The sequence below is a fragment of the Camellia sinensis genome, chromosome 11 (assembly GCF_055761805.1).
Source record: "Camellia sinensis isolate YWXY chromosome 11, ASM5576180v1, whole genome shotgun sequence".
NCBI lineage: Eukaryota > Viridiplantae > Streptophyta > Magnoliopsida > Ericales > Theaceae > Camellia > Camellia sinensis.
In genome coordinates, this window is record NC_138971.1 from 151,787,870 (window position 1) to 151,809,650 (window position 21,781).

At 33.6% G+C, this 21,781-nt stretch overlaps 1 protein-coding gene across 1 annotated transcript; it reads right to left on the minus strand.

The window, feature by feature from the left end:
- Positions 1-232: 232 nt before the first annotated feature.
- LOC114270051 (ABC transporter B family member 2) lies at positions 233-21,557 on the minus strand. Its single transcript, XM_082895896.1, has 12 exons — positions 21,145-21,557; positions 20,381-20,435; positions 20,113-20,291; positions 11,698-11,898; positions 6,524-6,783; positions 5,305-5,845; positions 4,611-4,990; positions 3,633-4,045; positions 3,065-3,306; positions 2,707-2,954; positions 1,407-1,819; positions 233-925 (listed from the first exon to the last, which is right to left on the minus strand). Exons 1-12 carry the CDS (start codon positions 21,415-21,417, stop codon positions 381-383), a joined length of 3,750 nt encoding a protein of 1,249 aa, XP_082752022.1. The 5' UTR covers positions 21,418-21,557; the 3' UTR covers positions 233-380.
- Positions 21,558-21,781: the final 224 nt, after the last annotated feature.

The window sequence follows — 21,781 nt, forward strand, 5'->3', positions numbered from 1 at the left end:
ATATTTTTTTAAGCCACGTCTCTCGGATTAATGTCAGCTTAATTTTTGATCTCGTATATATAGCACACTGCTCTTACGCACCTAATTATTAACATTTCAAAAATTATACTGAGTTTCTGAACATCTCTTGTTCAATTGTTTAGGAGACATTACTTGTTCAGCTGTTCCCATTAAACAATTTTAGCTTAGACACAAAACTCTTTTCAAACAAGAAAGAACATGAACAAGAGAGTAAAGTAAACAAACCCGTTCTAAAATGTAAAATCATTTCTCAACATGTATAATTATTGTCTTTTCATAGAAACAATAGATTTATATAGAAAAATAAAAATAAAAATAACAACTATAAAAGAAGATGTGTTTTTTTGAGGTTGTTACTGCTAACAATGTTGTTGCTGTTGTAAGCTGATCAACTTGAAGTATGCCCCATCCTTGTTCTCCACAAGACTAGAATGAGTCCCTTGCTCTATTATCTTCCCGTCTTGTAAAACCGATATTTGGTCTGCATTTTTAATAGTCGACAACCTATGGGCCACCATGACCGTGGTTCGGTTCTTCATCAGCCTATCCAAAGCTTGTTGCACAACTCGCTCTGACTCCACGTCTAGAGCGCTCGTGGCTTCATCTAGTAGCAAGATAGCCGGGTTTTTTAGAACAGCCCGAGCAATGGCTACCCTTTGCTTCTGGCCACCGGAGAGTTGAACTCCTCGCTCTCCAACTTTGGTTGAGTAGCCCTCTGGAAGGGCACTAATAAAACTATGTGCATTAGCTAGTTTTGCTGCTTCGATTACTTCTGCTTCTGAGGCTCCTTCTCTCCCGTAAAGTATGTTTTCATAGATTGATGTGGCAAAGAGAGCTGGTTCTTGTTGGACTAGGCCAATGTGCTTCCGGAGAGATTTGAGTTTGAGTTTCTTGATATCTTTTCCTGTAAGTGTCAACAACACCACTTTTAAAACACGATAAAAATGACTAATAACTAAGAAGTACGGATCCTTTTAAGAAGGTAACGTGTCGTGTCCAACACAGACACTCGTTGGACATATCCCAACACTAAAAGACACACAAGAAACATATTACAAGTTTAAACAAAATTACTTGGAATCCAATGACAACAAAAAAACGTAAAATTATACTTATTCTCCTTTAGACTTCAAAAATTATTGTCTTGAGTTGAATATTCATGCACATTTTTTTTTTGATTGGCAAATATTCATATAGATGACATATAATAATTCTATTCTTATACAACATATATAATAAGTATATAAAATTATATATTTTGTATGTGATCCCTATGTCGTGTCCTATATTTTTAAAAACTTTATGTGTTAGCATCATGTCCGTATCCGTGTCTGTGTTTCTTAGACTAATAGAGTTGAGCACAGATTTATCAGAAAATAACTCACTGTCAATCATCACTTTGCCGGCTGTTGGATCATAGAACCGTAGGACAAGAGCGAGCACTGAGCTTTTACCGGAACCACTCTGCCCGACTAATGCCATGCTCTGGCCTGCATGCACGGTTAGATCGAAGCCCTTGAAAATGAGTACATCGGGCCTTGAAGGGTAGTGAAATTGGACACCCCTCAGCTCTATCATGCCATCCACCGTTGTCAGCTCGTCTCCAATATCGCTTTTGACCTCTGTTTTTCGGTCGAGAACCTCAAAGACCGACGCCACCATTTGGTTCCCTTTTAGAAGATCTGGTGCCATTGCCAAAGTCTCCCCCATGGCTAGTGCCGTCACTATCAAAACCATAAATGATTTCATGACAGATTTAAAGCTAGAAATCTCCTTCCCCATCAAAACAGAACCATACCTGCACAAAGTTTAAACAAGAAGCATATAATAGATTTAACCTACAAGCCAATAATACAAGATTAACCATTGTGATGGTGTTGGTCCCTACTGTTTCAGAAACCATCATTCTGTCTCACAATTCATTTGTTGCGAGGGCACAATGAAAGGCTCCAAATACCCATGTCCAAAAAATTGCATCTAGTATAAAGAACAAAATTTCATTTCCTTTCCAACGAAATGGCCAAAACGTTTCCGTTTGTAAGGAAACCAAAACTGAACATTAGTAGAATAACAAAATTCAAACATTTCCATAAAAGCGTAACAAAACATTGTCAAACACATCGAAACAATGAATAGTTTCAACACATTAAGAATACTTAGCAATGCCCATTTATATTTGCCACTTTTTTGTCAAAAAATAGGAAGATAAACAACCATAATAAGTCACTAATTCTCTCTCTTCTTTTTTTCTTCTTTTTTCTTTTTTTGTTTATGCAAAGTTTTTTTTTTTTTTTTTTTCAAAAAAATCCCTACTACTACAATTTTGCTTTTAAATTTTTATTTTTTTTCTTATAGCAGTGTGGTGAACTTGTTCCCCATCCAAACCTTTAAACCTTTTGTTTATAAATTTCCAATATTCACAGACCTCAATATGTTTAATTATTTAATTATTGAGAATGTATTAACATTTATATTGATTTTAGTTTTTTTTTTTTCTAAACATTTTTCAAATGTATTCAAATTTTTCTCTCAATTTCCCTTATGTTTCAAAAACATTTCTATTTCCAAGCTCACTGAAACGAATTTCGTTCCTTGATCTAGCATCAATGCTACATCTTTTTATCTATGTTATTCAACCATGTTTTCCATGGCAAAGGTAAAACAGATGAAGCTAAAACCACATACCACAAAGCAAGGCCATAGGATGAGAAGATGAAGAATTGAGAGACTCCATAGAAAATGCCAGCAATCTGACCACGAGTAAACGAACGCCTTGAAGGCTCAACAAGCTCTTGAGCATAAAGGTCAAGGACCTTCTCTTCCGAGCAGAATGCAGCAACAGTACGGATGTTACTCACAGCCTCACCAGCAAGCATGTTCGCTTTCAGATAGGCTTTGCTCAAGTTTCCACCATAGCCTTTCATGAACATTTTCTGAAGGGGGGGTGGTTGGTGGAATCACCAAACAAACAAATTAGTGATAAAGCTTTCAAATATCAATGATCATTTTAATCTGCAAGCTAAAATTGGAGGGAGGAGGAAACCTCGCTTATGTGACCGCTAATGATCAGTGGATATGTGGCCATGACAAGAAGCGTGAGCCTCCAGTTCAAAATGAAGGCAATGATGAATGAGGTAACGACCAAACCAACATTCTGTATGAGAATAGTAGAGCGATCAACAACTACAGTACGCAACAAAGTTGCATCACTCTCTAAACGAGATGCGAGCATGGAACTTGTGTTGTTTGTGTCATCAAACCATCCAATCTCATTTCTCAAAATGGCTGCAACCAAATACAGAAGAAAATCAAGAAAAACAAAATAAATTCTTCAAGAAATAAACAAAGGACTATTTTAACTTCATAAATGTAAGGGTATAAACCAGTATTTTTGGTTTCCATCACCCATATAAAGGCACCAATTCATCATCTAGGCAATAAGGGAAGATGAATTCAATGTGAAAAATAATTTTCCATGTTTGAAAACATTGGTACTTGAATTTTTAAAACAATATTGTGTTCATCCAAATACCTCTTCGTACATAAAAAAATCTTTTTATAAAGGGAACAATAGGGATACAAGGAGCAAATATGGCTATTGTCAAATTTACCAGAAAACATCATTTCTCGCACGCGAAGAGTAAGCCGCTCTCCCATGATTCCAAAGGAGAGATGTGCGATCACATGAACAATGACAGTTATGAAAGCACCTCCACAGAAGAGGACTGTGATCTTCTTGACTTCACGGCATGTTATGTCCCAGTCCATGTAGTATGATACAAGAGCCTGAGTGACACCAAGGGCGAAAAGAGGCATCTGTGCTCCAGCAATGAGTGCACAAATTGTGCCAGAAACCCCATACATCCAGTCAGGACCCACCATCAAATACAATCTTCCATTCGACACACGTGGTGGATTAACAATCTCCAAACCATCAACTCCAATTCGACCAACCGACACCTTATCAGAGTGAAAGCTTGTGTCGCGGCTTGTTGTGCGCGACAATTCACGAGAATATTTAATGCTACAAAAATAAAACAAGTAAACAAGATTTTGATACTTAGTCAGATTTTTCAGGAAATTAGTGTTATGTATGTTAAAGTTGCTTTATTTGAAAAGCAACAGTATTCTTTTGTTTCACTAGAAAATGGAATCTTTGGGAGAAACATCATAACAATTTGCATTGGACATGTACAATTTTGAGTATTGATGTTGGTATTTTTGATAAAGTAGTACATCTGACAATCCCCAGACCCCACAGTATGGGGAACCTCATGCATTAAGACTGCCGTTGTATGTAACGGCAGCAAACAGCATATTTTGGAAAATTTAACTGACTCTAAAAGTAAATATGAAATGAAGAAAGACAAATTTCTCCATTTTTAAGAATGTAACATAATGAGTGAGTATGCGGTCAACATAGCTTGGTCTTCCTTGCACCACTAACGTAATTTCTGTGCAACATTTTAAAAATAATTTTGAAGATTTAGCCACTAATACCAAATGGAGAATAAATGCCCCCCATTTCTGTTTAATGCAAATGTAACATCTAAAGAATTGATATTATTTCAGAAATTTAATGTATATACCTGAGTGGCTGTCCCAAAGCAGGTCCACGGGAAGGGAGGCGATGCAAGGAAGCTGCCTCTTGGAGTTGAATAAGTGATGCATAAGCACTATTTGGTTTCGAAATGAGCTGATCATGACTCCCGGTCTCCACTATCTTTCCACCTTGAACAACAGCTATTACATCTGCATTTCTAACAGTAGAAAGCCGATGGGCCACAACAATAGTTGTCCGTCCCACCATCACACGATCAAGTGCCTCCTGTACACTCTTCTCAGACTCCGCATCAAGAGCGCTTGTAGCTTCATCCAGCAGAAGTATTGAAGGATTCTTTACTATTGCTCGTGATATTGCAATTCTCTGCTTCTGTCCACCCGATAATTGTATTCCCCTTTCACCCACCTGCAAATGAACTTCAATTGTTACTCCTTTCACCCAGAATATAAAAATCCTCCCATCCTAATGTTCTCTTAGGCAATGTTTGGATCAAGGACTTGAGGAAGGATTTGCAGAGGGAAAGGAATTAAGAAAATAAAAGTGAATGAAATAGAAAATAAACTTTTGTCACATTTTCCTTGACTTTTCCTTTTCCTTTTCCTTTCCCTCTCCAAATTCTAATCCAAACACAGCTTTAAAGATTAAGATCACAACGTGCTAACTTTACAGTGTCAATTTTCAAATTTCATGTATATATATATACCAACAGTTCCATATACCTGGGTTTCCAATCTATCAGGAAGGTTGTTGATGAAAGTGATTGCCTCTGAAAGTTTCGCAGCACGTGTAATCTCTTCGAGGGTGGCATCGTCTTTCCCATAGAGAATGTTCTCCCTAATGGTTGTAGCAAAAAGTGCAGGCTCTTGATTAACCAACCCAATCTGTTGCCTGAGCCACTGGAGGTCAAGCTCTCTGATATCGGTTCCATCTAATAGTATCCGTCCAGAGAGAGGCTCGTAGAAGCGCTCAATCAAGGATATAACCGTGCTCTTTCCCGACCCACTTCCTCCCACAAGGGCTACAATCTTCCCAGAAGGTATGTCAAGACACAGCTTGTTGAATATCATAACATCAGGACGAGATGGGTAGCTAAAGCATACGTCCTTGAATTGGATATGGCCTTCATGATTGACTAGTTTCCTGCCGGTTTTCAAGCTTGTTTTGCTTATTGTGTTTCGCTCTATCATCTCAAATATGGGATAAGCAGCTGTCTTTGCTCGGATGAATGCAGAGATGTCGGGCGCTGCCTGTCCAAGTGACCTGTAAAGCCATAGGACCTAATAATATAATATGCTTATTCCGATGCAATTATCTTATCATGAAGATTGGAATTGAAAGCCTTTGTTCCTAGTTTAGCACAACATGGCATTTTGCAGATCATACAGAGCTGAAATTCAACATGCCATTTGGTACACCAAATATATGCATTTATCGTAACCTATCATGACTCATTGCAATTTGATTCATATTACACTAAGCAAACAGTTGGTTAATGCAGGGTACATATGAATGTTATAAATAAAATAAAAAAACAAAATCACACCATTTTGTTTTATAGTGTTTAAATGCACAAGCCTACACTCTAGAAAGTGTCACTGCCAAAGTTGCAGACCAATGTCATTTCACATGATTAATTATTATCACTTTATAATCAAATAGGCCCAAATTTTAATAGGTATGGGAAAAGCATAATAAACTTGCTTCCAATTTTATGTTAAATCTAACATACTGAAGAAACATCTAAACAGGCCCAAGATGTACAAGAAATCATGTTCACTGAAAATGCAAAATGGAGGCACCAGAAGTAACGAAGGACTTGTTCATATGCTACCTTCCAATTTCAATGGACCAACTCATAGATTCATCGAAATACAATAAGAGGCACAACGGACTAATTCAAAAAATTGCTTGAATAAAGAGAAAGGGGCAAAGACTTACAGTCCGGCAATGACAACATTGAGCATGGTAGTGAAAGAATCTCCTCCATTGGCAATGTTCTTATGAACAACAATGCTCGTATACCAAACAAGCAATGACCATGAAAGAAAAAGGACACAGTGCAAGGTGCCAAGCCCCAGGCCCTTGGCTAGTCCTGCTTTCCTCCCGTACTTGTAAGTGTCCAAGAGTGCTGCTCTATACAACCTCACTGCCTTTTCTTCTCCTGCAAATGCTTGAACTGTTCTCACATTTCCTATCACCTGAGAATTGCATAAAATGAGGAGAGAGAGAGAGAGAGAGATCTGTTCTACAGTGAATGCTCTCCGAATTACCAAATGAACCAATTAATTCTGACCACATCAACATAACAAAAATGCCCATCTCTTCTTTTTCTTTTGCTTTTTCTTTTTTTTTTTTTCTTTTTTAACAGGATTAAGAAAAATCAGCTGAACCGTCACCTAATTTACAGAAGTGTGTTAGAATTTACCTTCACCTACTCCACTACACACTCCACTTCACCTACCTCCACTTCACCACACACTCCACTTCACCTAACCCACTATCACCTCCACTACACCTACTACCACATTTTCTTCTATATATAGATTGTATAGGAATTGTAATGTATCAATCTTGTAAATCATCAATCAATCAATCAATAATACATATATGTTTCCATGGTATCAGAGCTATAAGATTTAGGCCTATATTCCTTTCTTTCCGGCGGGCAGCCGGCCGGCAACCATGCCTTCGCTGCCCGCTGGAGTTTTTCAACACCTCCACAGAGTATGGCTCAATCCCAAGCTTACCATCATCAAACACAGAGCAACATCTTCCTCAGTGGATGTATCCGAGACCGAACTCACCTGTTCCAACTCGGTCACCAACTCGGTCGAACTGGGTTTTTTTCAACTTGGGACTCTTCCGAGTCCGCTTGGATCGCCGGCGAGTTGGGTTTCTGGATGACTCGGTCTCGCTCTCTCTGTCTTGAACCACCGACCCTCCATCGAGAAACTTGGGATCTACTAATCTGAAGCTCCTTTTTGGGTTCTCTCTCAACCCATAAACCAGAGCTTTCTCTTCACTCCCCTCTCTCAGTTGTTCTTCTTCTGAAGAAGAAGACAGAGATGAAGCTGACTCGGTAGGCTCACTGAGTTGTTGTGGCTTTTGGGTCTTTGGTGGAATCGGTAGGTTGGCCAAGTGAGACCTCATGTGACCACCCAAAGCTCTGCCATTGGCAAAAGCTTCCGCCTTCAGAAGAACTCCAAGTACTTCAGCATCAACTACGCGATTCTCATCTCGATCTGCGCCGCCTTCTCTATCCTCCTCACTCCGATTTCTCTGATCGCCTACGCCGCGGTCTTCGCCCTCTGGCTCGTCCTCGTCTTCTTCCGCGATGGCGATTTGGTTCGCTGGAATGGTCAACTATTTGTTGTTAACCCCGAATTGACCACCACCGCCGTCACACAGCACCCATCGCCGCGCCTTCATCTCCAACATCTCTGAGATCGACAGCGTGCTCGATCCAGTAGCTTTTTTCGCCTCTCCCTGTAAATGGCTTGAAACGATGAAGCCTCTTTTCTTGCCACTAGACACAAGTCTAGCATCAACACCATGATTAACCACCTGGCAAATCCCCCCATCTTCACACGCTTCGGCAGATCTTCTTTTTATTATGAGGAACACATTTTTTACTATTTTTACATCATCCTCTCTCTCTCATAATGCCTTGGACAGTAACCCGATGCCTTTTCTCTCTCTCTCACTTCCCCGTTGTCTCCCACATGGTCCCTTTTATTTTCTTTTCTTTTCTGTATGCTCTACCCACACAACGCCTTTTTTTTTTTTTTTTTTATTCAATGGGCTGATCATTGTTTATGTTGAAAGCTACCCAATGCACTTTAATCTCTCTCCCAGGCACACCCAACGCACATATATGTTTATTATAATATTTTGTCATCATAACCCACACTACACAACCCCTTTCTTTTCTTTTCTTTATTCTCCACTCACAAAACACCTCACCCGTTGCTCCACATTTTTTCTTTTCTTTTATTTTATTTATGTATTTATTTAAAAAAAAAAAAAAAAAAAAAAAAACAGACAAACAAAGAGGAAGAAGACGAACTGCAAACTCATTTTATTCATATCGGGCCTCACCCCGATCACCATTTTACACAAAAAAAAAAAAAAAAAAAAAAAACAACCACACCCACCGTGGGATTTTTCTCCTCTACTCTACTGCAGGTCTCTTCTTTTTGCCTCCGTCTTGGGCAGTCCTTGCCGGTGTTGCCTCCGTGTGTCCCACTCCACTGGGCACAATCACTACTCCCTGTTCCTCCACTGCAGCATATGGCGGCCCTCCAAATCGGAACATCACGGTGGCCTTCCGTTTCAGCTCCTTGTTTTCTGCCCTTAGCACGCTTATCTCTGCTCGCGCATCCTTATACATGCGTTGGAGCAGAGCCAGCTGGGAATTTAAATGCTGCACCTCATTTGTCCTACTCTGCAGCCGGTTCGACAAGTTTGTGACCGCCGTCATGCTTTCCACACATGCCTTCAAAGTATACTGATTAGCCTCCACATCCGTTTGCACTGCCATTTTTTGCTCCACCGACTGCATCGGAAAATTCAACGGAGCAAACCCAGTGTTGTTTGGTTGAGGTTCACGGGACACCGCACCAGTTATCTCTCTTGTGGACTCGTTGAGGTCGGGAAGGAGAGTAAGCAGAGGGCGGGACGAAGAGGCCATTTTCTCAGACAACAGAGTGTTACAGAATATCTCTCTCAGAAATCTCTCTCAGAAACTCTCAGAATATCTCTCGCAAGTTTTTTGTCTCCGCCTCAGCCTCAGCGTCAGCCTTCGTCTTATAGCCGAGGCAGCCACGCGCATTGCGCGCCTCTTACCACCAGCCGACAAACGGGCGCGCCAACCAAGGCACTCACGTGCCTCGCCATGATGAATCCGGCACACCTTTTGATGAATTGGGCTCGCCTTTTGATGGCACGCCTTTTGAAAAATTGGGCACACCTTTTGAGGGTGCAACTTTTACAACGGTCCGACATGACCCTATAAACTGTCCCGGCATTTGATTCCGGTTAGCATCTACAACGGTCCGACATGACCCCATAAACTGTCCCGACATTGATTCCGGTTAGCTCCTTTATGGGTCCGACAAGACTCTGTAAACTGTCCCGACATTGATTCCGGTTAGCTCCTTTATGGGTCCGACAAGACTCTGTAAACTGTCCCGACATAGATTCCGGTTAGTTTCTACAAGGGTCCGACAAGACTCTGTAAACTGTCCCGACATTGATTCCGGTTAGTTTCTACAAGGGTCCAGCAAGACTCCGTAAACTGTCACAACATTGTCTTCTACAACGGTCCGACATGACCCCATAAACTGTCTTCTACAAGGGTCCGACAAGACTCTGTAAACTGTCCCGACATTGATTCCGGTTAGTTTCTACAAGGGTCCAGCAAGACTCCGTAAACTGTCACAACATTGTCTTCTACAACGGTCCGACATGACCCCATAAACTGTCTTCTACAATGGTCCGACATGACCCCATAAACTGTCTTCTACAACGGTCCGACATGACCCCATAAACTGTCTTCTACATCGGTCTGACACCACCATACAGTGTCCTCTACAACGTTATGACACCCCATACAGTGTCTTCACCAACGGTCTGACACGACCATACAGTGTCTCCTATCCTTTTTTATTTTTATGTATTTTCTTGTTTTGTTCCTCTCTTCAAACTCAAGTTGGTTAGTTTCTATCCTCCTTGAGTTTGCGGGGGGCTGTTAGAATTTACCTTCACCTACTCCACTACACACTCCACTTCACCTACCTCCACTTCACCACACACTCCACTTCACCTAACCCACTATCACCTCCACTACACCTACTACCACATTTTCTTCTATATATAGATTGTATAGGAATTGTAATGTATCAATCTTGTAAATCATCAATCAATCAATCAATAATACATATATGTTTCCAAAGTGTTCTGCCAAAAACGTACATTCTATGAAAAGTTTGTTTTACAGAAAATTATGTTAGAATTAGATCGCTTAAATCATGAAATCAAGTCCATTTTAGTAAAGAAAGTTGTACACATACAGAATTCGTATACAAAATTTCCATATAGAACAATTTGAGATGACACTTCTTACTTCAAAATAAATAAATCGATCAAATGTCATACAAGCTAAATTTGGTGTTTAAAATAAGGTAATGCCAACAATGGCTCAAAGAGCTGTCATTAAGGTGAGGAAAATATCAAAAATAATTGTGAATTACATGGTATATCCTTAAAAACTTTTATATAGTTTTTTAATATTTTTCACACATTGTTGTACAATTTTCTCACTAAGTTTCTCTATTTTGAATGTTTTGCACGCTTTTGCATATAATTTTCTTACCTCTATCCAGGCTAATGACAAATTGACAACCTTTGCCGTGTCATTAGCCTTTTCTTATAAAGTTTTAAAAATGTTGTCGTTACAACATTCTATATCAAACTTTGCATAAATAATCTAGAGACAATTACAAAATAAAAAATAAAAAATAAAAAATAAAAACTCCAAGGTTTTAGCTTTATAACAAAATAAAGCTTGAGTTTTTAATTTTATTAATTTAAACCCTAATCTTTTAATTTGTTTTCAATGTAAACCATTCGCCTATTTTCGTTAAGTAAAACCAACGGAAAAAGAGTATTTTAGTCATTAAATTAAACTCAATGTATGCATAGATAAAATGTCAACAATACCCTTTTCATTGAGTTTAATAACTAAAATACGTATTTTTCTATCAATTTTACTTAACAAAAACACACAAATGGTTTAAATTAAAAATAATTCAAAAAAATTAGAATTTAAATTGCTAAAATTGAAAACTTACGGTCTATTTTGTTGTAAGGCTTAAAATTTGGGGTTTTTTTTTTTTGTAAATTCCCCAATAATCTATATTAAACTTTGCATAAATTAAAACTCATCATTTGGCATGAGAATTTTATATAATTTAATTGATAATTGTATTAATCTCTAAAATTTAACATAATTGATAATTGTATTAATCTCTAAAATTTAACATTCAATATGAATCTCTAATGACAATGTAGTTTGATGAAGTGTGGGTTTCGAGAGAGAGTTTCGAGAGGACCTCTTGGGCGATTTCGCCAGCGTAGACGTAAGATTTGCGAACACGGGCAATGAGACCAGTGGCGACAAAGGCGTAAACACCACCAGCAATGGCGATCAAGGGAACAATAGAGAGAGTGACGAGACTGATTTGCCAAACCCTAATGAATCCGATTGTGAATCCTGCTATGAATCTGCTTATGTAATGAATGAAGTTCCCCACCTGCTTCAAGTTCAATTCCCAATTTTTAGAGAGAGAGAGAGAGAGTAGAGTGCCCAGTGCTAGAGCAGGGTTGTGAGATAATATGACTTTGATGCGGTTTCAGGGATGACATCATTTCCCGGTCGTTGACGCTAAAATTACGACAATAATCACATTTCTTGGGTTTTTTTTTCTTTTTTTTTTATTATAATGTAATAGAATATAATAGGTGGATTGAGAATATTAAGTTAAGAGCATCCACAGCCTACTTACTCTAAAATATTATTAAAAAATTTATTACTTATTTTAAGAATTATTTTTTCATTTACTTCTTCCAACAAATTTTTTATTTTTTCTATATTCCATTAAAATAATCTTTTACTTCTCCTAATAAACAAGCCCAAGACAAAGTGCAAAACACATCCGCCCAAAATAGAGTGTAAAATAGACCAACAAAATAGCATATCGAAGTAACCGAAAACAAAGAAGGGGGGTCGACTGATAAGGCCAATTTTGGGCATTTTCCTTCTCTAGCTATAGACACTCATGGGACATCCGAGAGGACATATTGGGGGGTATTCAGGAGAACATCCCCTTCGCGCTTCAATAAAATAAAATAAGAATTTATCAAATATGAGGGAGTTACAATGACTCTATACAAATAAATAAGAATTTATTATATATGAGATAATAGAGAGTCACTGTAGTAACACTTATATTTGGAGAGTTGGATAAGAGATATGCTAGCGAAGGATTTCTGAAAGATTAACCTTTTTATAATAGCAAGCTATTATAAAAAAGCTGTTGTGGATGCTCTAAGTGGCTGTTTTAAACCAACAAAACAATTCAGTTTCATTTGTGGTTGACTTATTAAGCTTAATTTATTAAATAAATAAATAAAATTTAAATATATTGTAGAACTCGTTAAAGTTTTTAAACTAAATTTAAATAGTTAATTGCTCATTAATCTCGGTTTAAAAAGTATAAAATTACATAAAATATCAAATTTCTCTAGCCCTGCTCAATAAAAACTCGTTTGAGATAGACTTGAAAGTTTAATGAACCAAACTTAAACAAATTTTAAAACTCGTTAAAATTATCAAACTAAACTTAAACAATTAACTATTTGGCTCGTTTATAAACCATAACCTTAAGGTGTGTTAATAAAAAATATAAAATATCAAAATACTTTTAATTTTAACATATTTTTTACGTGTTTCAAAATAGTTTGGCTTGTTTTTTAAAAGAATTAAAAAGTCAAAAATTTACTAAAAAATTTTTTAAAAAAAATTCAAACGAATGTACAAAAAAGTTAAAATTTTCATTTTTTCTTCATTTTAACATGTTTTTTCCATAAAAAACTAAAAAATATTCCAAACAAACTAATTTTTGTCGTCTATATTTCGATCAAAAAAAATTTTACTAAAATAACCTATTGCTAAACCAAATCTTTCACGCATTTTAATACACTTTTTATATTATTTTTTAACACCAACAATAGCCCTAACAAATATTTGAGGAAAATATAATAGCACTACAAATTTAGCATAATTTCACATTTCTTCCTTTTATTAGTAAAGTTTAAGTGATCAAAACTAAAGTAAATAATAAGTAGACATTGAAATAAATAAAAACAAACATATATTTTAATAAAAAAAAGGGATAATAACTTTATCTTTTTATACATATAACTCAAAATTACTGTTAAAATGTATTATGTAAAATAAAATTTGGACAGAGACCCATTTAATTGTTTAAAAAATGTAATGCTAACTTCTAGTGATGAATTTTTAAAAAAGGATTATAAGTTATAATTTTCTCCGATGCTATGATGCTAGGCCTCAACGTCCAAAAAAAAGGATTATAAGTTATAATTTTCTCCGATGCTATGATGCTAGGCATCAACAAATAGTTAAGTTTCTTTAATTCAAACAACATATATGTAGGGTAAAATTACACTCATACCTCTGAGATTTGACTTTAATATATATATCAGTCTTGATGTTTAGAAAATTACACTGACTCTTCTGTCATTGCAATTATTTAGACTAAATACATATTTGCGTCAAAAAGATATTGAATTCATATACTCTCTCTTTTCTTGTTTTGTTTTATTTTTCTTGTGTTTTTTTTTTTCTTTCCTTTGCTTTATTTTATTTTCCAATATAATTTTCTCTATTTTTCTACCATGAGTTATTGTCTTTTATATAAGTAGAGGTTTATGAAATGAGACTAGTAGCCACGTGGGTAGAAATATAATTTTTCAAACATCAAGAAAATGATATGTATTAAATCTAAATCTCAATGAGTGTTAGTGTAATTTACCCACAGATCTAAATGTTAGAATGTTTCTAGTCTTTTTTAAAATTTTCTCATTTTGTTTTGTATTTATTCTTGTTTTTCATATTTTTAAAACAAAGTAATGAACAATCCAAAAATATCTTTGTTTTTTGGTATTTATTTTACCTTCTCAATTTTCTATATTAACCTATTTAATAAATAAGGTCCCTTATGATATACCATGAGTGTAATATAAATATATTTTTTCACAAGTGCTAAGAAAATCATGCCAAATACCAATGAAAATAAATATAAAAAAATTATAAAATCAAAAAATTCTGAAATTTCTCTTTTTCAAGGCATTAAAAGTATAATTTTGATGTAAATTGAGTGATCACCATTTCATTAAACGATTGGTTAATAACAAATTCTTGTCAATGAGAGAGGCTTCATATGATTTTTAGTTCAAAAAAATATAATATATTGAATATGTTATTATGCAGATCTTGCTCAAAAAAAAAAATTTTGATTTTTACAATTGCTACGAAAGATATTTTAAAAAATAAAATTACACTCACAATAAAAATACAATTCAAGTAATCATGCATGCCGAATAATAAATTATTACTTTTCAAATAACTAAAATAATAATCTAAAATATACCAACACTAAAATGACCACATGTATTCATTATTGCAGCAAAGCTACTTCCCCAAATATATACAGCACCCAACTACGCATTCCAAAAAATTAATTTGACGATCCTGAAAATCATGCATGTAAACAGTACATGTGGAACAATCTTTTTCCTAGCCAAACATGTCTTGGTGCAAAAAGACTAAGGCACCCTTTGAGAAGTAGGTTTTCAGGCTTTTTTGGTTACTTTAATTTCAAAAAATAAAATAAGTTATTTTAATTACAACATATAAAACATCACATCCAACTCATAATCATTACACTTTTCTCTCACAAAAAAAGTTAAAAAAGTCAAAAAGTCCTTCTCAAAACCAAGTTTTTTAGTCCAGGCTAAAATAGCCAAAAAAATCAAAAAGCCAACCCACTTTCCAAACGGAGGCTAAATTAAACAAAAATGTTATATTTTTTGAAAAAATACATCAAAAAAATATTTAAAATTTAATATTAATGCTCAATATTCACTTTCAGTGTAGCTCCAAAATAGAAACTTTAAATCTCCTCCATATATTTAAATTTCTAATAATTTTTCTGACGCCACAATTTTGGCTCCGTTTGACGAGAGCTAAACGAAATTTTTTTGGCTATTTTAGTCACAAAAGACAAAATAGGCTATTTTAATCACAAAAAATAAAATATCACATCCAATCTATAATCATTACATTCTTCTCTCACAAAAAAAGTCAAAAAAGTCAAAAAGTCAAAAAGCAAAACCCTTCCCAAACCAAACTTTTTAGCCCGGCTAAAATAGCCAAAAAAATTAAAAAGCTAAAAAGTCAACCCACTACCCAAACGGAGGCTAAATTGATTCCCTTCCCTAGGCTCATTTTATTGGGTAACCAAATGGCATATGTCTAAGGCCTCGTTTGGAAACAGGCTAATTTAGTAACTTTTTGGCTAATTGGCTAAAAAGGTAGGTAAAAAAAATTTGTATGTTTGGGATGACTTTTTGACTAATTACGAAAAGCTGTGCAAAAAGTAGAGAGAAGCCGTAATTGTTGACTTTTTAGTATGACTAATTGGCTAATTAGCTAATTTAGTAACTTTTTAACTAATTAGCTAAAAAGGTAGCATCCCAAACGAGGCCTAAGCATCATTTTATTTGGTTTCAGAAAATTGAACATACTTTTTGAAAAATTAATTTTTTATTTTTTCGTATCTTTTTGTTTTTAGTCTAAAATTTTAATATTTTTATTTTTTAGTTACACTTAATTTAGACACACTTAAAAAGTATAATATTTATGAAATTATTTTTAAAAATTCATCAAATGCAAAAATATTTAAAAAATAAAAATATAGTTCATTTTTGTATTCTTGTGTATTTATTAAATATTTTACTTTTTATGTGCATCTAGAAAGAAAAAAAAATTACTTAAAATATTTAAAAAATCACTAAAATAAAAAAATATGAAAAATTAAAAATTAGATTTTTAAAAAATCAATAAAAACCAAAAAAATTCAATTATAAAAAATTATACTAAAGAGGCCCAATGTCATTTATCCATGGCCTTGTATCCCCCCCCCCCCCCCCCAAACACCCAAATTGTCCAAAAAAATAAAAAATAAAATAAAGACAATTTTTTTAATTAAAAAAGTAAGTACATCATATATGTTTACAAGGTGAACCCAACTTGGGTCAGTTTCATGGGATGTTTTCTGTCATTGTTTTTGGGCATTGAGTATTGTCCACACTTCGGTTGCATCTGAGGTCAGATCCTCTCTAGCCCTTCCTTTGGAGGACGATTCAAATTAGGTCACGTCACTCTATTGAAGATTTGCGATTCAAATTAGCTTTAAAAAAAAATAAATCAAATTTCTCATTTTCTTTGACACACTCTCTCTCCTTCCTCACTGCCACACGCGCACACTCTCCCCCGTCACGCACACAATTCTAATAAAAAATTAAAAAAAACTATTTTAATCTTTTTTATTTTATTTTCATAATATATATATATATATAATTTTTAATATAAAATTTTAATTTTATAAAATTAATATAATTGAAACTATACCTTTAAAATGAGACTAATATTAAATATATTTAATAAAACATTAAAATAAATAAAAAGTCATTACTTTCATATTTGATTTGCACTTATGCACAGATTAAATTTGTGTTTAAAAGAAAATAAAAACATATTTTGATTTGCACCTATGCATATATTGGATTTTTGTGTTTTTTTATTTCCTTTAAAAAAATTTATAACTTGTTTGGTTAATAAAATTAAATATTATTTTCATATGATATTTTTTGGAATGAAAATTGTTTTTGAGAATTTCAAAAATATATATTTTTCTGTGTTTATTTCATCAAATTAATTTTTATATTTAAATAATAATAATTTGAAAACATAACTAAACATAGTAATTATTTTTATTTATTTTAACTTTTTATTAAATATATTTAATATTGGTCTCATTTTAAAGATATATTTTCAATGACATTAACTTTATAAAATTAAAATTTTATATTAAAAATTAATATATTATGAAAATAAAATATGACAGAGAAAGAGAGTGTGTGTTAAAGAAAGAGAGAATTTTGAATTTTTTTTAGCTAATTTGAGTGGCAGATTTTTAAAGGGATGACGTGACCCAATCTAGACCATGGGCTGGAGAGGATGTGAACTCGTTGCATCTACCCCAATTGGATGTATGTGTCCACTCCAATTGTAGCTCATATTTTAATTTTAATTTTTTATTTTTTTTCCTTTATCTCAATAAGTTTTTTATTATAAGATTATATTTTAAGATTTTTACATAATTTTATAATTTAAAATGCATTGGAATATAGAGATTTAAAAATAAAAGATATTCTTTGATCCAGCAAAGCTAATTAAACTTGAGAAAATTACAAATCAAACTAATTTTTAAAAAATAAGTATAAATACATGAAAATTTTTATGACTTTAATAATTAAGATTTGTAAACTTTATCATTAATCTGTATTTTTTTTTTTTCATTTTTCAACTGATATGTTATTTACCGATTAAACTTCAAATTGTGCAACCTAAGTGCTGTTTTGTTAAAAATTAATAATTCAAGAGCAAAAATTAAAAGCACTTCTCACACCGCTGTTAAAATTACTTTTTTTTTAAATTTATTAAATTATTTTTATTTAATAAATTATAAGCAAAATCTATATCAAACAAAATAATACAGAATCTCAAGATCAAAAAAAAAAAAAAAAAAAAAAAAAGTTAGAAACAACTCAAATAAAGTCACACTATAGCTTATGACTTCTACTCAACCAATCCATATAAATGCTGGGCATTTACTGGGCTCAGAATCATTTTCAGAAAAGTAAAAGCATTGTCAGATTAATTACCCTCCAAATTAACCCCCCTGGAGAGGATGCTACTTCTCTTTAGGTTAAAAAACAAAAGCAAAGATTACCCCCCTTGGATAGAAAAGTTAATTTGTTGATTTTTATTCGGAAAATATTTGGGACCCTTTGGGGATGATCATATACTCTCAAAGTGATCTTGACTCTCTATATATGTGTACTCATGTATGCATGAGATCCACATCATGAATGGTCCAGATTTATAGAGATCTTGTGAAAGTCTTGTGAAGGTGGGGATCTCAATCATTACTCTTTTTATTCTATTGATGATCACAGTATTTTATGATCTTTGTCATGAAATTTTTTTCAATTTTTCCCTATTTCTCTATGCTATGCGTAGTTTAGCTTTCCTTTTTCTATTTCCATTTCAGGAATGTATAAATTTTGGATAGGATTCTAGTGTTACTGTTGAATGCAGATAAAAGCGGACCAGTAAGAAAACAAATTAAGGAGATGCCACCTAAAACCCAAAATTACTCCAGAATAAAACCCAAAAATTATTTATTATCGTTAGTAATAATGCCATAAACGCATTACAATCATATATTTTTTTGGACTACAAAAGTATATGATTGTTATGCATTTGTGACATTATTTTCGACGATAAGGAATAACTATATCTGTGTAGACACAACTAATTAAGTTTAATTGTGTTTAGTTACAATAATAAGAGTTTAAGGTGTAGGGTAATCCAAATTGGTTGGTAAGTATACTTTTCACCCAATCAACAAGGTTTCGAATCCCTAATTAACTTGATGTGTGAGGATATAATTTTCGAATATCATTAAAGTTTAATCAACAGGTTTATCAATGACCTTTAAAAAAAATTATTGTAAGAGTTTGTTAAACTGAATAAAGTTGTGTAAGCTTGGAAAATAAAAACAGAAATCATTAAATGTTGGGTCCTGATAAATTTGTGGTACAACCACCCTTCAATTAATAAAAGCAGGAAAGGGTAGCAGAAATTTAAAGAAATGGATGAGAAGCAAGACAAAAAGAGGAGGGAAAGTTAACTATAAAGCAAGGACTTCAATTGTGACACCTACTCTTCTTAGCTGTCTCTTTAATGAAGGTTTTCTTTCAAAATTTCCCCTTTATAATTGGGGGAGTTATTGGTTATTAACACGGCACATGGTATTTTAAGATATTATAATTGGTGAAAAATATAGAATTTATGATCTTGTGTTACACGATTAAGAATATTAGAGGACATGATGAATAATGATTAGTAAAGAAATATGAACACGTGATACTCTAAAAATACTTAATAATTTTCCTTATAATTGGGATTAGAAAGCAAGACAAGCCCATGGCAAATTTTTTTTTTTTAAAATTATACATATATATAGACATATCATATTCTTTTCTTTAAAAAAAAAATACTTAGAATGCAATATTGATAGTACTGCATTTATTCTAGATGAGTGTAGTGTTATCATAAGAAATGCGTGACAATTAACATGACTAATGTGACTAAACTCCAATTTGGTTAGGTCTATAGTATATTTTCTTTGCAAATAAATATTTCCACACTCCTAATATTTAAAAAAGAAGAATAATGATATACAAATAGAAAAATATACAAAATTACTTGATTGTGCGGGGAGTTATTATTTCAAAACACAATAATATCTCTATTAAAATGACATTTAATCACAAAAATATAATAACCAAGGTATTCTGATGAAAAAAATTTTATAAAAATTTATCTCCAATTGATTGTACTGTGTAGTCCAAAATTATTGGGCAGGGATTGTAAGCCTCACAACAATGAGATTCGTTGTAGGCTCTACAGTAATTCCACAATATTTTGAATCGGATAGTTTAGAATATTGGAGAGAAATCAAATTTAAAAAAATTTGTAACAATAATATTTTTTTAAAAGAATAAATTAAAAAATAAAAATAGAGTCATACCTTCTCGGAAATGGCATCTTGAACAACAATGATGTCACTAGTGATAGCAGAAATGACTTCACCGGTGGAAGAAGCATCGGTGTCGAAAAGACTAATGTCTTGATTTAACATGGACCGTAGATATTCCATCCTCATCTTCGCCGCTTGCCTCTCTCCAGTATGCATCCAACATGCCACCTCTATATATAGATACACATACATGCACATTAATATACACACCTCAACATATTTTTAAAAAAATGAATAATTAATATTAATTAGTTCATACCTGTCCATGATGAAAATAATATCACCACACTGAGATATACAAAATCCATTGAATACTGCAACACAAAATTAGATATAAAAAACAAATTCTAATTAAGCTATATATAAATAAATAAACAACAATGTTTCATATTCAAAAAATAAAATAAAATAAAATAAAATCTATTCAGAATGTACTCAGAAAACAACATCAATGATCACAGTTATTAGGCAAAATTTTTTAAATAAAAATTCTAAGTACATTGCATTATTTATAAATAAATAAAGAAGAAAAAGTAATGCATTTGTTTGATAACCCTTTATCAATGAGAAGTGGTTGTAGTTTTACAGGGGTTTGGCAAATGTTTTTTTAGTAATTTTCTAGAAAGTAATAATAAATGTTAATGAAAAAAATGAGTGAAAATTTTATTTTAATTTCAGTTTCAATAATGACTGATTTAACTGACCAAAAAAATAAATAAATAAAACAGTCTTCCAATCAACTTTTCTCATTAACACAAAAATAAACATATAATTTTTTTTTCTCAAAATTTAAAAAAAAAAAAAATGGTAAAACAATCATTTGCCAAACCCCTCATGAAATTTTCAAAATGTGACGATTTCACCCAAAAACAAGCCGGGAGAGTGGTGACATTTCACTAGGAAACATTTCCAAGTGACCAAAATGATGCAAATTAATTTTTAAAAAATGAAAATAAAATTTCCAAGTGACCAAAAAAATAATTCAAAAAATGAATCAAAAAAATAAAAATACATTGCATATACCTTGGCTACCCTATGAGAAGCCGCAGCAGGAAAGAGATAAGCCATGCCGACGACGTTTATCAACTTTCCAAAAAAAATGAAGAAAACCGGCACCGAAGCGCCGTGAATACACGCTCCGATCGATCCAACAATCATCAGAAAGTAATCGAAAGCGTCTGCGAATGCGAATAGTCTCATCAGTGGCACTTTTTTGGGCTTCTTTCCTTCTCCCTCTCTTGTTTTCACATTGTTTTCGGCTTCTCCGTTAACGGAAAGGGGACTTTGGACACTCATTTTGGGCTCAAAATGTGATATAGAAAGTGGTGTTTGATGGGTTGGGGAGAGAGAGAGAGAGAGAGAGAGAGGGAGGAGATAACGGGAGAGTTAGAAAGTTGAATGTAGTGAAGTGGTTGGATGGCTCATTAAGTGCAAAGCTAAAGTTGGAACAATATATATAGGAGTAATGAGAGATAGGCCTACAGACTCAGAAAAATACTTAAAATTGACAATCTAATGACTCAGATTGATACCCACAACAAATACTTTCGATATGCATCATTAATATTATATTTTTGACTTTCCTATAGTTGAGAGTGTTAGGGGGTGGTGGTTTGTTGTGAGAAATGGTTAAGAGTTATGATATAAGGACAACCTCCAC